The sequence below is a fragment of the Ranitomeya imitator genome, chromosome 3 (genome assembly GCF_032444005.1).
Source record: "Ranitomeya imitator isolate aRanImi1 chromosome 3, aRanImi1.pri, whole genome shotgun sequence".
Lineage (NCBI taxonomy): Eukaryota > Metazoa > Chordata > Amphibia > Anura > Dendrobatidae > Ranitomeya > Ranitomeya imitator.
This window is the reverse complement of record NC_091284.1, coordinates 829,236,913-829,250,601: the sequence shown is the minus strand read 5'-3', so window position 1 is coordinate 829,250,601 and position 13,689 is coordinate 829,236,913. Positions and strand designations below refer to the sequence as shown.

General features: G+C 46.2%; 1 protein-coding gene across 1 annotated transcript in view; it reads left to right on the top strand.

The window, feature by feature from the left end:
• LOC138671353 (piwi-like protein 1) overlaps positions 1-13,689 on the top strand; it is a 176,822-nt gene that overhangs the window by 128,586 nt on the left and 34,547 nt on the right. The window contains exons 8-16 of the mRNA XM_069759454.1: positions 180-377; positions 1,268-1,379; positions 5,022-5,142; positions 10,041-10,158; positions 10,832-10,946; positions 11,436-11,623; positions 11,716-11,788; positions 11,869-12,069; positions 12,218-12,321. Of these exons, the coding sequence (XP_069615555.1) occupies positions 180-377; positions 1,268-1,379; positions 5,022-5,142; positions 10,041-10,158; positions 10,832-10,946; positions 11,436-11,623; positions 11,716-11,788; positions 11,869-12,069; positions 12,218-12,321 (1,230 nt within the window). The remainder of the gene's footprint in view (positions 1-179; positions 378-1,267; positions 1,380-5,021; positions 5,143-10,040; positions 10,159-10,831; positions 10,947-11,435; positions 11,624-11,715; positions 11,789-11,868; positions 12,070-12,217; positions 12,322-13,689) is intronic.

Sequence of the window (13,689 nt, the reverse complement as noted above, 5' to 3'; positions counted from 1 at the left end):
TCAGTAATGTAATGTATGTACATAGTGACTGCACCAGCAGAATGGTGAGTGCAGCTCTGGAGGATAAGTAATGTATGTAGGCACAGAATCTCCCTGCTGTTGCCTGTAGGTGTCTGTACACACTGATGCTGTTACTTTTCTCCTGTCTTCACCCTCCGTCCTGTCTCCTCTCCCATCAGACTCTCCATCTGGCCGGGGTTTTCCACCTCCATCCTCCAGTATGAGTCCAGCATCATGTTGAGCATTGATGTCAGCCATAAAGTCCTCCGGAACGAGACTGTACACGACATGATGAGCAACCTGTACTCCTATTGTGACCCTCAGAGGTTCCAGGACGCCTGCTGCAAGGACCTGATCGGACAGATCGTCCTCACCAAGTAAGAGCCGCCATGTGCCTCGTACTCGCCGCTCTGTGGGCAGCGGCGCCTCTAGAAGGAAACTGATAAATTAAAAAAATAAAATAAATAAATTGGTTTGACCATTTTCTGAGTCCTTAGGTTTTTTTTCCCCTTCCATGCAGCGGTGTGAGGCTTTGATTTTTGTGTGGCGAGCTGTAGTTTTTGTTGATGCCACTTTGGGGTACATACAATAATATGTGAAGAAACCATTGTATTTTTAGGAAACTTGGGTCGACTAAAAATCAGCAGTTCTGCCATTATTTCCTTTTACTTTACAGCGCTAAATCATTTTATATTTTTTTTATTCCTTCTTTTGTTACTGGTGTGATGATACTAAATATGCTTTTATTTTTTTTAAATGGTTTATTTTTGACCTAGGAAAAGGAGATTTAGATAAGATTTTTTTTTTTTTGAATATTTGTAATTTATGTACTAATATTTTTTTTTCTATACTTTTTTACTAGAGAGCTTGAGTTTGATCACTTATTCTGTACTGAATTTTTAAAGGGAACCTGTCACCTGAATTTGGCGGGACTGGTTTTGGGTCATATGGGCGGAGTTTTCGGGTGTTTGATTCACCCTTTCCTTACCCGCTGGCTGCATGCTGGCCGCAATATTGAATTGAAGTTCATTCTCTGTCCTCCATAGTACACGCCTGCACAAGGCAAGATTGCACCTTGCGCAGGCGTGTACTACGGAGGACAGAGAATGAACTTCAATCCAATATTGCAGCCAGCATGCAGCCAGCGGGTAAGGAAAGGGTGACTCAAACACCCGAAAACTCCGCCCATATGACCCAAAACCAGTCCCGCCAAATTCAGGTGACAGAGTCCCTTTAATTTCACTGATCAACTCTGCTTTTTGTGCAGGTACAACAATAAAACCTACCGTATAGACGAGATCGCCTGGAACATGACTCCAGCGTCCACCTTCAAGAAGGCAGACGGAAGCGAGATCAGCTTTGTGGACTACTATAAAAATGTAAGACCTGCTGGGATTAATGAGAGCTGGGAGCCTTGAGTGCGAAACCTCTGGAAAAGTGTGGTGGTTTTTTTTTTTTTTTTTTTTATATTTCCTTGTTAAATACGTTTTGAGAGAAAAAAAAACTCTTAAAAAAAAAAACCCCTTGGATTGTCCACAACTCATATTGATGATTTATCCTTGGAGTTGGTGGACACCTGACACCAACAACAATTCGCTGTTATCTCCCGTTGCAACTGTGTACAAAGGAAGATTTTGGGTACTTGCCATAAAATCTGTTTCTCGGAACCTTCATTGGAGGACACAGGAAACCATGAGTGTAAGCTGCTGACACTATGCAGAATAAAGCTTACTCCTCCCCAGCAGTATATACCCACCAGCTGGGGGGAGAGAACCAACCCGTTTATGAGAAAGCAGTGGGAAAGTAGATTACCCTAAATTGAACCAACAATGGCTCCTACAGGGAGCGGGTGCTGTTTCCCCCAATGAAGGCTCAGAGAAAGATTTTACGGAAAGTACCCAAAATCTTCTTTTGTCTATTGCTTCATTGGGGACACCGTAAACCTTAGGTCATCATAAAGCAGTCCTTAGTGTGAGAAGAGACAGGTACTCAAAAAATGTAAGGCCGGGCCACTGCTGCAGGAAGGGACCTCCCTAATCCAGATTGCCGATGCCTAAAGAATAGACGAGAACCGTGTAGCACTAGGAGAAGGTGTGGACTGAAGATGAGGAAGCGATCTAACCGTCCATGAAGATCCGACTGTTATGATCCTACTAGATGATGGCCCGATTCTAACGTAGCGGGTATTCTAGAATATGTAGGTAGTATACAGCACAGGCTACGTAGTATATTGCACATTGACGTAGTATATAACACAACCGACGTAGTATATAACATAGTTACGTAGTATGTAACACAGCGTACGTAGTATGTAACACAGCGTACGTAGTATGTAACACAGCGTACGTAGTATGTAACACAGCGTACGTAGTATGTAACACAGCGTACGTAGTATGTAACACAGCGTACGTAGTATATTGGTCAGCCACATAGTATATAACATAGCCACGTAGTATCAATCACGTTGTATATTGCAGTCACGTTGTATATTGCCCAGCTACATAGTATATAGCACAGAGATATAGTATGTAACAGAGCCCACGCAGTATGTAACACAGCCCACGTAGCATATAGCAATGTGGACACTATATGCGTAGTTAAAAAAGACTTAAAATAAAAAATAAACATATACTCACTTTCCGAAGGCCCCTTGAAGTCCTGGCGCCTGCGTGCGGTGCACGCGGCAGCTTCCGGTCCTAGGGTTGGTATGAGCGCAGGACCTGAGATGACGTCGCGATCACATGACTGTGACGTCATGTCAGGTCCTTCTCGCATAGCATCCTTCGCATCGGAACCTGCCGCTTGCACCGCCGAGGACAGCGCTACATCGGAGGGTGAGAATAACCTTTTTTTTTTTTTTTTATTATCTGTAACATTAGATCTTTTTACTATTGATGCTGCATGCGCAGCATCAATAGTAAAAAGTTGGGGACACAGGGTTAATAGCAGCGTTAACTGAGTGCATTACCGCTGGCATTAACCCTGTGTGAGCAGTGACTGGAGGGGAGTATGGAGCGGGCGTCGGGCACTTACTGTAGGGGAGTAGGGAGGGACTAATCTGACTGTCCGTCGCTGATTGGTCGCGGCAGCTATGACAGGCAGCTGCCGAGACCAATCAGCGACGTGGGATTTCCGTGACGGAAGTTGCCGACAGAAAGACAGACAGACGGAAGTACCCCTTAGACAATTATATATATATATATATGTGGAATAGGTCTTTACCTCACTCGGTTCCTGGCAAGATCCTGATTGAAAATAGGCCACTCCAGAGGATGGGAGGAAAGAAGTATGAAATGCCTAGAGAAGGAAGGGAGGTAACGGCCTTACAAGGAAGGAGTGCAACCAGGCTCAGGAACCCTTGCAACCGGACATATAACCCCCTGGCGGGAAAATGGTGGACACCTTGCTATGATTTAGTTAAACACCCTGGTTGGAGAGACCCAGCGGCCTACTAGGCTGCTCCTTCAGTGTCCTGACGCAAACTAAGGGGCTGAGAAATCTGGAGGATGAAGAAGGGCCCATGGGAAGGGCAGGACTGAGAAAAGGAACATTGAGTTCAGTTAAAAAAACCACCAGATTGTCTTGTTTAGCGTTCCGCTCTGGATGTAAGTCACGGCTCGTGCGGATAGGGCGGAACCTGAACTTTGAAGGGCTGGTCAAAGGGAAGATTCTTGGTCTTTAAAAGTGTCCCTGGGCTGTAAGCCCCTCGTATTCAGCTCTGCAAGCTGAGGAAAAGTATCCATGGACACAGCCTACCACCGATAGGCAAAGGGATTGGCTCCTCCCGGTCAGAGATGCTTCACCCAAGGGAGGAGAAACTAAAGTACGATTTAGGGACGGCCCAACGTGTTCCTTGCAATGAAAGGAAAAAGTCAACTGAATTTGGTGAACATGCTGAAGAAGAGGGGAAGGGGCAGGGAGATGGACAACGAAGAGACAATATCACTAGAAGGACCGAAGACTCTTCTCCATGGATGCCAAGGTCTTTCCATGGTAAAATTCCACACACAGGTGAAATAGGCGTGATAACGTCTACAAGGGAGCAGTAACGACCGCTCGTCTGAAGGGAAGGCTCTGAAGAGAAGATCTTCCCTGTCTCTGGAAATGGAAAACTACTGGTCACGTTGTAAGCAGAAAAGAACCAGCAACCTAAGGACGAACTCTCACATCCTGACAGGCGAAGTTCAACTGGCGAATGAGATTCGTCAAGAGACACCTCCTTAATGAGGTCCTTGCCTAGTGTGGCGAGCCCAGGCTGCGGCATCAGATGCTTCATCTTGAGGCATATGGAAACAGTCGGTCCGTCACAGTACGGGACAGGACCTGGAAGGATGGAAAAAGGTGAATACCTGAATGCAGGAATGTGAGACCAGAGATACAGTTGTGCTCAGAAGTTTACATACATCGGCAGAATTTTTGCTTTCTTGGCCTTTTTTTCAGAGCATATGAATGATAACACCAAAACTTTTCCTCCACTCATGGTTAGTGGTTGGTGATGCCATTTATTGTCAGACTACTGTGTTTTCTCTAGTTAAATCATAATGACATCCCAAAACATCCAAATGTCCCTGATCAAAAGTTCACGTACCCCATTTCTTAATGCCGAGTATCTCCCCCTCTAATATCAATGACAGCTTGAAGTCTTTTGTGGTAGTTGTGGATGAGGTTCTTTATTTTTTCAGATGGTAAAGCTGCCCACTCTTCTTGGCAAAAAGCCTCCAGACCCCCCCCACCCCACCCCCTTGTCTCCACAGAAGGCTCAGACAAATATTTTATGGTAAGTACCCAAAATCTTCTTTCTGTTTCGGCTCAAGTATTCCCACTACATATTGCATGGAGCTGTGTCATCCTGGCTGGGTGCACAGTCGCAATGGGACCTGAAAATTAAGCAGTAGGTTTTTTGTTTTTAAACAATTTTTGCTTATGGGTATCTCCTCGTCTTATTATTTGCTGGTGACTTGGACAAAGCTCTGATAACTGAGACATTCATCATCCTGCTGTTTGTTTTGCATCGCTCTCAGCAATACAATGAACAAGTGACGGACATGAGCCAGCCGCTAATCGTGAACATCCCCCGGAGGCCCAAGCCGGGAGCCGAAGGCGGAGCCATCGTACTGGTGCCAGAGTTATGTAACCTAACAGGTGAGCGCAGTCCCCGGCGGGTTACTAGCAGAGCTCGCTGACCACGCCACAGTTACCTCTGTGATTGTAAATGGAGGCCAAATAGCTATAAGGCTGGATTTGTGTCCAGCATTCTTGGTCCAAGTACTGACTGTTCTGTCCGCACTGGCCGTGGGCCTCCGGTCTTGGCCTCAGCTGACCGTAGACAAATATAAGGTCTGGACATCGCAGGGTGTGCACGGACCAATAGTGTCATAGGTGTGAGGGCGGCCTAAAGCAAAGCTCAAGAAGGTGGTGGGAACAGTCGCAAATGCAATATTAATTCCTTCCCACAAATGGACGTCCTGGGAAGGGTCTTCACATGAGGAGGGGAATGAGGAGCTGTGCTAGATTATATAGCCAGCATCGGTCTCTGACAGTCGTGGCAGTCCTGTTTGAGTTCCTGTTGCTGCTGTTAACCATTTAAATGCTGCTGTCAATCTCCGATTGCAGCATTAAACATAACATAGTAACATAGTTAGTAAGGCCGAAAAAAGACATTTGTCCATCCAGTTCAGCCTATATTCCATCATAATAAATCCCCAGATCTACGTCCTTCTACAGAACCTAATAATTGTATGATACAATATTGTTCTGCTCCAGGAAGACATCCAGGCCTCTCTTGAACCCCTCGACTGAGTTCGCCATCACCACCTCCTCAGGCAAGCAATTCCAGATTCTCACTGCCCTAACAGTAAAGAATCCTCTTCTATGTTGGTGGAAAAACCTTCTCTCCTTCAGACGCAAAGAATGCCCCCTTGTGCCCGTCACCTTCCTTGGTATAAACAGATCCTCAGCGAGATATTTGTATTGTCCCCTTATATACTTATACATGGTTATTAGATCGCCCCTCAGTCGTCTTTTTTCTAGACTAAATAATCCTAATTTCGCTAATCTATCTGGGTATTGTAGTTCTCCCATCCCCTTTATTAATTTTGTTGCCCTCCTTTGTACTCTCTCTAGTTCCATTATATCCTTCCTGAGCACCGGTGCCCAAAACTGGACACAGTACTCCATGTGCGGTCTAACTAGGGATTTGTACAGAGGCAGTATAATGCTCTCATCATGTGTATCCAGACCTCTTTTAATGCACCCCATGATCCTGTTTGCCTTGGCAGCTGCTGCCTGGCACTGGCTGCTCCAGGTAAGTTTATCATTAACTAGGATCCCCAAGTCCTTCTCCCTGTCAGATTTACCCAGTGGTTTCCCGTTCAGTGTGTAATGGTGATATTGATTCCCTCTTCCCATGTGTATAACCTTACATTTATCATTGTTAAACCTCATCTGCCACCTTTCAGCCCAAGTTTCCAACTTATCCAGATCCATCTGTAGCAGAATACTATCTTCTCTTGTATTAACTGCTTTACATAGTTTTGTATCATCTGCAAATATCGATATTTTACTGTGTAAACCTTCTACCAGATCATTAATGAATATGTTGAAGAGAACAGGTCCCAATACTGACCCCTGCGGTACCCCACTGGTCACAGCGACCCAGTTAGAGACTATACCATTTATAACCACCCTCTGCTTTCTATCACTAAGCCAGTTACTAACCCATTTACACACATTTTCCCCCAGACCAAGCATTCTCATTTTGTGTACCAACCTCTTGTGCGGCACGGTATCAAACGCTTTGGAAAAATCGAGATATACCACGTCCAATGACTCACCGTGGTCCAGCCTATAGCTTACCTCTTCATAAAAACTGATTAGATTGGTTTGACAGGAGCGATTTCTCATAAACCCATGCTGATATGGAGTTAAACAGTTATTCTCATTGAGATAATCCAGAATAACATCCCTCAGAAACCCTTCAAATATTTTACCAACAATAGAGGTTAGACTTACTGGCCTATAATTTCCAGGTTCACTTTTAGAGCCCTTTTTGAATATTGGCACCACATTTGCTATGCGCCAGTCCTGCGGAACAGACCCCGTCGCTATAGAGTCACTAAAAATAAGAAATAATGGTTTATCTATTACATTACTTAGTTCTCTTAGTACTCGTGGGTGTATGCCATCCGGACCCGGAGATTTATCTATTTTAATCTTATTTAGCCGGTTTCGCACCTCTTCTTGGGTTAGATTGGTGACCCTTAATATAGGGTTTTCATTGTTTCTTGGGATTTCACCTAGCATTTCATTTTCCACCGTGAATACCGTGGAGAAGAAGGTGTTTAATATGTTAGCTTTTTCCTCGTCATCTACAACCATTCTTTCCTCACTATTTTTTAAGGGGCCTACATTTTCAGTTTTTATTCTTTTACTATTGATATAGTTGAAGAACAGTTTGGGATTAGTTTTACTCTCCTTAGCAATGTGCTTCTCTGTTTCCTTTTTGGCAGCTTTAATTAGTTTTTTAGATAAAGTATTTTTCTCCCTATAGTTTTTTAGAGCTTCAATGGTGCCATCCTGCTTTAGTAGTGCAAATGCTTTCTTTTTACTGTTAATTGCCTGTCTTACTTCTTTGTTTAGCCACATTGGGTTTTTCCTATTTCTAGTCCTTTTATTCCCACAAGGTATAAACCGCTTACACTGCCTATTTAGGATGTTCTTAAACATTTCCCATTTATTATCTGTATTCTTATTTCTGAGGATATTGTCCCAGTCTACCAGATTAAGGGCATCTCTAAGCTGTTCAAACTTTGCCTTCCTAAAGTTCAATGTTTTTGTGACTCCCTGACAAGTCCCCCTAGTGAAAGACAGGTGAAACTGCACAATATTGTGGTCGCTATTTCTTAGATGCCCGACCACCTGCAGATTTGTTATTCTGTCAGGTCTATTAGATAGTATTAGGTCTAAAAGTGCTGCTCCTCTGGTTGGATTCTGCACCAATTGTGAAAGATAATTTTTCTTGGTTATTAGCAGAAACCTGTTGCCTTTATGGGTTTCACAGGTTTCTGTTTCCCAGTTAATATCCGGGTAGTTAAAGTCCCCCATAACCAGGACCTCATTATGGGTTGCAGCTTCATCTATCTGCTTTAGAAGTAGACTTTCCATGGTTTCTGTTATATTTGGGGGTTTGTAACAGACCCCAATGAGAATTTTGTTACCATTTTTCCCTCCATGAATTTCAACCCATATGGACTCGACATCCTCATTCCCTTCGCTAATATCCTCCCTTAAAGTGGACTTTAGACAAGACTTTACATAGAGACAAACCCCTCCTCCTCTCCGATTTTTACGATCCTTTCTAAACAGACTGTAACCCTGTAAGTTAACTGCCCAGTCATAGCTTTCATCTAACCATGTCTCGGTTATTCCCACTATGTCAAAGTTACCTGTAGATATTTCTGCTTCTAGTTCTTCCATCTTGTTTGTCAGGCTTCTGGCGTTTGCGAGCATGCAGTTTAGAGGATTTTGTTTTGTTCCAATCTCCTCACTGTGGATTGTTTTAGAAATGTTCTTACCTCCCTTCTGAGTATGTTTTCCTGGGTCGTCTTTGTTCGAGTCTAATGTTTTTCTTCCCGTCCCCTCTTCTTCTAGTTTAACGCCCTCCTGATGAGTGTAGCGAGTCTTCTGGCGAATGTGTGTTTCCCAGGTTTGTTGAGGTGTAGTCCATCTCTGGCGAGGAGTCCATCATACCAGTAATTCACACCGTGGTCCAGGAATCCAAATCCTTGTTGTCTGCACCATCGTCTTAGCCAGTTGTTTGCATCAAGGATCCTGTTCCATCTCCTGGTGCCATGCCCGTCTACTGGAAGGATAGAAGAAAAAACTACCTGTGCATCCAGTTCCTTTACTTTCTTCCCCAACTCTTCAAAGTCCTTGCAGATTGTCGGTAGTTCCTTCCTTGCCGTGTCATTGGTGCCAACATGTATCAGAAGAAATGGGTGGACGTCCTTGGAGCTGAAGAGCTTTGGTATCCTATCGGTCACATCCTTGATCATCGCACCTGGAAGGCAGCATACTTCTCTTGCAGTTATGTCCGGTCTGCAGATGGCTGCTTCGGTGCCTCTCAGTAGTGAGTCTCCCACCACCACCACTCTTCGTTGCTTCTTGGCTGTACTTTTTGCTGTCACTTGTTGCTGTGTGCCCTTTTCTTTTTTGCTTGCTGGTATTGCTTCATTCCTAGGTGTGCCATCTTCATCCTCTACAAAGATTTGATATCGGTTCTTCAGTTGTGTGGTTGGTGATTTCTCCATGGTCTTCTTGCTTCTTTTGGTCACATGCTTCCACTCATCTGCTTTTGGAGGTTCTCTGACACTTTTTGCACCTTCTGTGACCAGTAGAGATGCTTCTGTTCTGTCTAGAAAGTCTTCATTCTCTTTGATGAGTTTCAAAGTTGCTATTCTTTCTTCCAGACCCCGCACCTTTTCTTCTAAAAGGGCCACTAGTCTACACTTCTGACAGGTGAAATTGGATTCTTCTTCTGGTCGATCTGTGAACATGTAGCACATGCTGCAGCTCACCATGTAGGTTGTCACATCTGCCATGTTGCTCCTAGATCCTGCTGACTTGCTGTGTGTTTTCCTTCTTGTGTAATCTACTCAGCCATGCTCGTCCCCGATCCCTTTAGCTTCCCGCCATGGAATTTTCACAATATGCTGCAGTACTGTGGTATAGCACAAATGATTGGAGGTTGAAGTCCCGAATACACTTCAAAATAATGTAGAAAATTAAAGGAAAACGTTTAGAAATATATAAATAATTAATATATGAAAATCTTATACCCCCCCCCCCCCAATTTACCCTGTTAAAAAACAAAAACAAAAAAAACATGATTTGTTCTGCCCTGTCCGCAGTATGGCTGGTATCTTGCAGATCGCTAGGTATCCCCTTCTGAAATGCGCCGGTCCCAGTAATGCCCCCCAGGGCTCCTCACCAGGAGGCAGCTGCTCGTATTCTCATCTCTTACCACTTCATCTTTATAACAGGTCTGACCGACAAAATGAGGAACGACTTCAACGTCATGAAAGACCTGGCCGTTCACACCCGCTTACCACCAGACCAGAGGGAGCGGCAGGTTGGGAAGTTCCTGAATTACATACACAAGTAAGTAGCCACGGTGGCTGGTAAGGGCCGTTTGCCTCTGACCTGGGCCTCCTGTAGGGCAAGGTAAGTTTGGTTAGAAGCCATCGAGGCTGTGAGTGCCTCAGGCATACCGAACAGACTCCGTACAGAGGCTCCTGATAGCGGCCTCAGCTGTCAGTATGATTGGCACATGACCGAACAGCTCACATAAGCTGGAATTTCTGAGATGTTAACCCCTTCAGCCTGATTACAGCGGTAGGTCAGAGACATTCCTCTATTGCTTTGCTCGCTACTTGACTACAAACACGAGGGATACCTTGCATGATGAGATAAAAATAAGACCGCATAACAAGATGTCTGACCACAGTTTGATGCTTACATAACCCAATACTTGTTTCGCCATTGCTTCCTCCGGGGAACCACACCTCCAGAAGAAGCAGCGGCGAAACACATTCTGAGATGGTAAAGCCCTATACTGAGGTAAGGCAGCTCTTGTGGTCCCTAAAGCTGCTGGATAGTCTCATCTGGATCCAATAGACGTAATGGCCTCTTCTCCATTCCTGACAGTGGGGTCCTGTTCTAAAGATAGATACGGTCCCAATAGAGCACCAGCATTTAAGACATTTATTGGGCTCCTTCCTTTCACCACCCAGTAGTGATGAGTCCGGGGATTGTATTTTTCTCTTGTCTTTAGGGATGAGAGCGTTCAGAACGAGCTACGTGACTGGGGGCTGAATTTCGATACCGAACTCCTACAGTTCGAAGGGAGAATCGCACCTCTGGAAAAAATCCTGCAAAAAGACAGATCTGTGAGTATTTAGGTAGTGAACGCACCACAACACCTTCCCATTGCCCCTCCCCCACAATTTATTTGTTTTTTTGCACAATGAGCTGTGATATAAATGCACGTTACATTTCAGGAGGAGTTGGAATATTTTATGCTGTTTTTTAGCAAAATGTTGCAGGGCCCAATAGCGCTTTGGGGGTCTTCTCGGTCTCTTTAATGGCCTCTCTGGTCGTTTTTTTCCATTGGGCACCAGCCTGGATCCTTTTCCCAACTTTCCTGACTGACCGGTTTCCATCTATTGGCTCATTTTGCTCCTTTTTCAGATGCAGTCTGGGGGTCCGGCACAGACTGCCCCTGGCCAAGCCTTCCCCACCAGCTTTCTTGTCTCTAAGCCAGGTTGACTCTTGGTTGCCCACTGCTTTGCACAGACCTCAGGCTGCTGAGAATCCGGGTGACGACCTCCCGCAGATCTTGCACTGAGGTGTAATTTGTGACTTCGGATTATTTGCAGGCACAATATAATCCACAGTTTGCTGACTGGTCGCGAGAGCTGAGGGGTCCCGTCCTGATCAGCGCCCGAGATCTGAATAATTGGCTGCTCTTTTACACCCGGAGAAATTACGACGCGGCGAACGCTCTTGTGCAGAACTTGTTCAAGATCACACAGCAAATGCACATCAAGATGAACCGGGCGGTGCTGTGAGGCTCGGGGGCTCTGCTGGGGGGCTCAGCCGAGGGGCTCGCACAGTGCGGGTCTTACACCATACGTTTTGTCTTTATCTTTTCTAAAGGGTTGAAGTGGAGGACACGGTGGGAGGATATTTACAGGCCTTCCAGCAGAACATTACGCACCACACCGAGATGGTGGGTAGATATTGGACTGGGTGGAGACGTGACCAGCAAGAATGTGCGAAATGTCGCCATGATCTGTCTCTGCTCTCCAGGTGGTCTGTATCCTGTCCAGCATTAATAAGATGAAGTACGACGCCATCAAGAAGCACCTGTGCGTGGACTTCCCCATCCCCAGCCAGTGCGTCGTCGCCAGGACCTTGAGCAAACCCCAGACTGTCCTCTCCGTCTGCACCAAAATCGCCTTACAGATGAACTGCAAGTTAGGAGGAGAGCTGTGGACCGTGGAGATGCCGGTACGTGTGTCCTTACACATATACATGGCGGGGGGCTCGTCTCCTCTCCCCCATGTGGCGAGGAGCAGGGAAGCTCGACCCCTCCATGTGGCGATACCCATAATCCATGCACAGTAACATCCAGTGAATCTGGCTTTTTATTTCTCAGCTGGATAAAGCGATAATCATTGGGATTGATTGCTACCATGACACCCTGCAGGGGAGGAGATCTATTGCTGGCTTTGTCGCAAGCACGAATAAGGAAATGACTCGGTAATGTATCTGCCACATCCGGGTCCCTCATACATTGCTGGCTCTTCACTCCGGCTAATGCAGAGAACTGGAGCAAGGACCCTGAGCGCCCCCTCCAGATACAGCCCCCATTGTACCGCAGCCCCCAGAGTAAGCTGATTGCCCCTCTGGATACAGCCACCATTGTACACCGCCTCCAGAAAAAACTGACTGCCCCTCCAGATGCAGCCACCATTGTACCGCAGCCCCCAGAATAAACTGACTGCCCCTCTAGATACAGCCTCCATTGTACCGCAGCCCCCAGAATATACTGACTGCCCCTCCAGATACAGCCTCCATTGTACCGCAGCCCCCAGAATAAACTGACTGCCCCTCTAGATACAGCCTCCATTGTACACAGCCCCCAGAATAAACTGACTGCCCTCCAGATACAGCCACCATTGTACCGCAGCCCCCAGAATACACTAAATGTCCCTCCAGATACAGCCACCATTGTACCGCAGCCCCCAGAAATAACTGACTGCCCCTCCAGATACAGCCCCCATTGTACCGCAGCCCCCAGAATAAACTGACTGCCCCTCCAGATACAGCCACCATTGTACACAGCCTCCAGAATAAACTGACTGCCCCTCCAGATACAGCCACCATTGTACCGCAGCCCCCAGAATAAGCTGATTGCCCCTCCAGATACAGCCACCATTGTACCGCAGCTTCCAGAAAAAACTAAATGCCCCTCCAGATACAGCCACCATTGTACCGCAGCTTCCAGAAAAAACTAAATGTCCCTCCAGATACAGCCACCATTGTACCGCAGCCCCCAGAATAAACTGACTGCCCCTCCAGATACAGCCCCCATTGTACCGCAGCTTCCAGAAAAAACTAAATGTCCCTCCAGATACAGCCACCATTGTACCGCAGCCCCCAGAATAAACTAAATGCCCCTCCAGATACAGCCCCCATTGTACCGCAGCTTCCAGAAAAAACTAAATGCCCCTCCGGATACAGCCCCCAGTTTACCGCAGCCCCCAGAATAAACTAAATGCCCCTCCAGATACATCCACCATTGTACTGCAGCCCCCAGAATAAACTGACTGCCCCTCCAGATACATCCCCCATTGTACCGCAGCCCCCAGAATAAACTAAATGCCCCTCCAGATACAGCCACCATTGTACCGCAGCTTCCAGAAAAAACTAAATGCCCCTCCGGATACAGCCACCATTGTACCGCAGCCCCCAGAATACACTAATTGCCCCTCCAGATACATCCACCATTGTACCGCAGCTCCCAGAATAAACCAATTGCCCCTCCAGATACAGCCCCCATTGTACAGCAGCCCCCAGAAAAAACTGACTGCCCCTCCAGATACAGCCACCATTGTACCGCAGCCC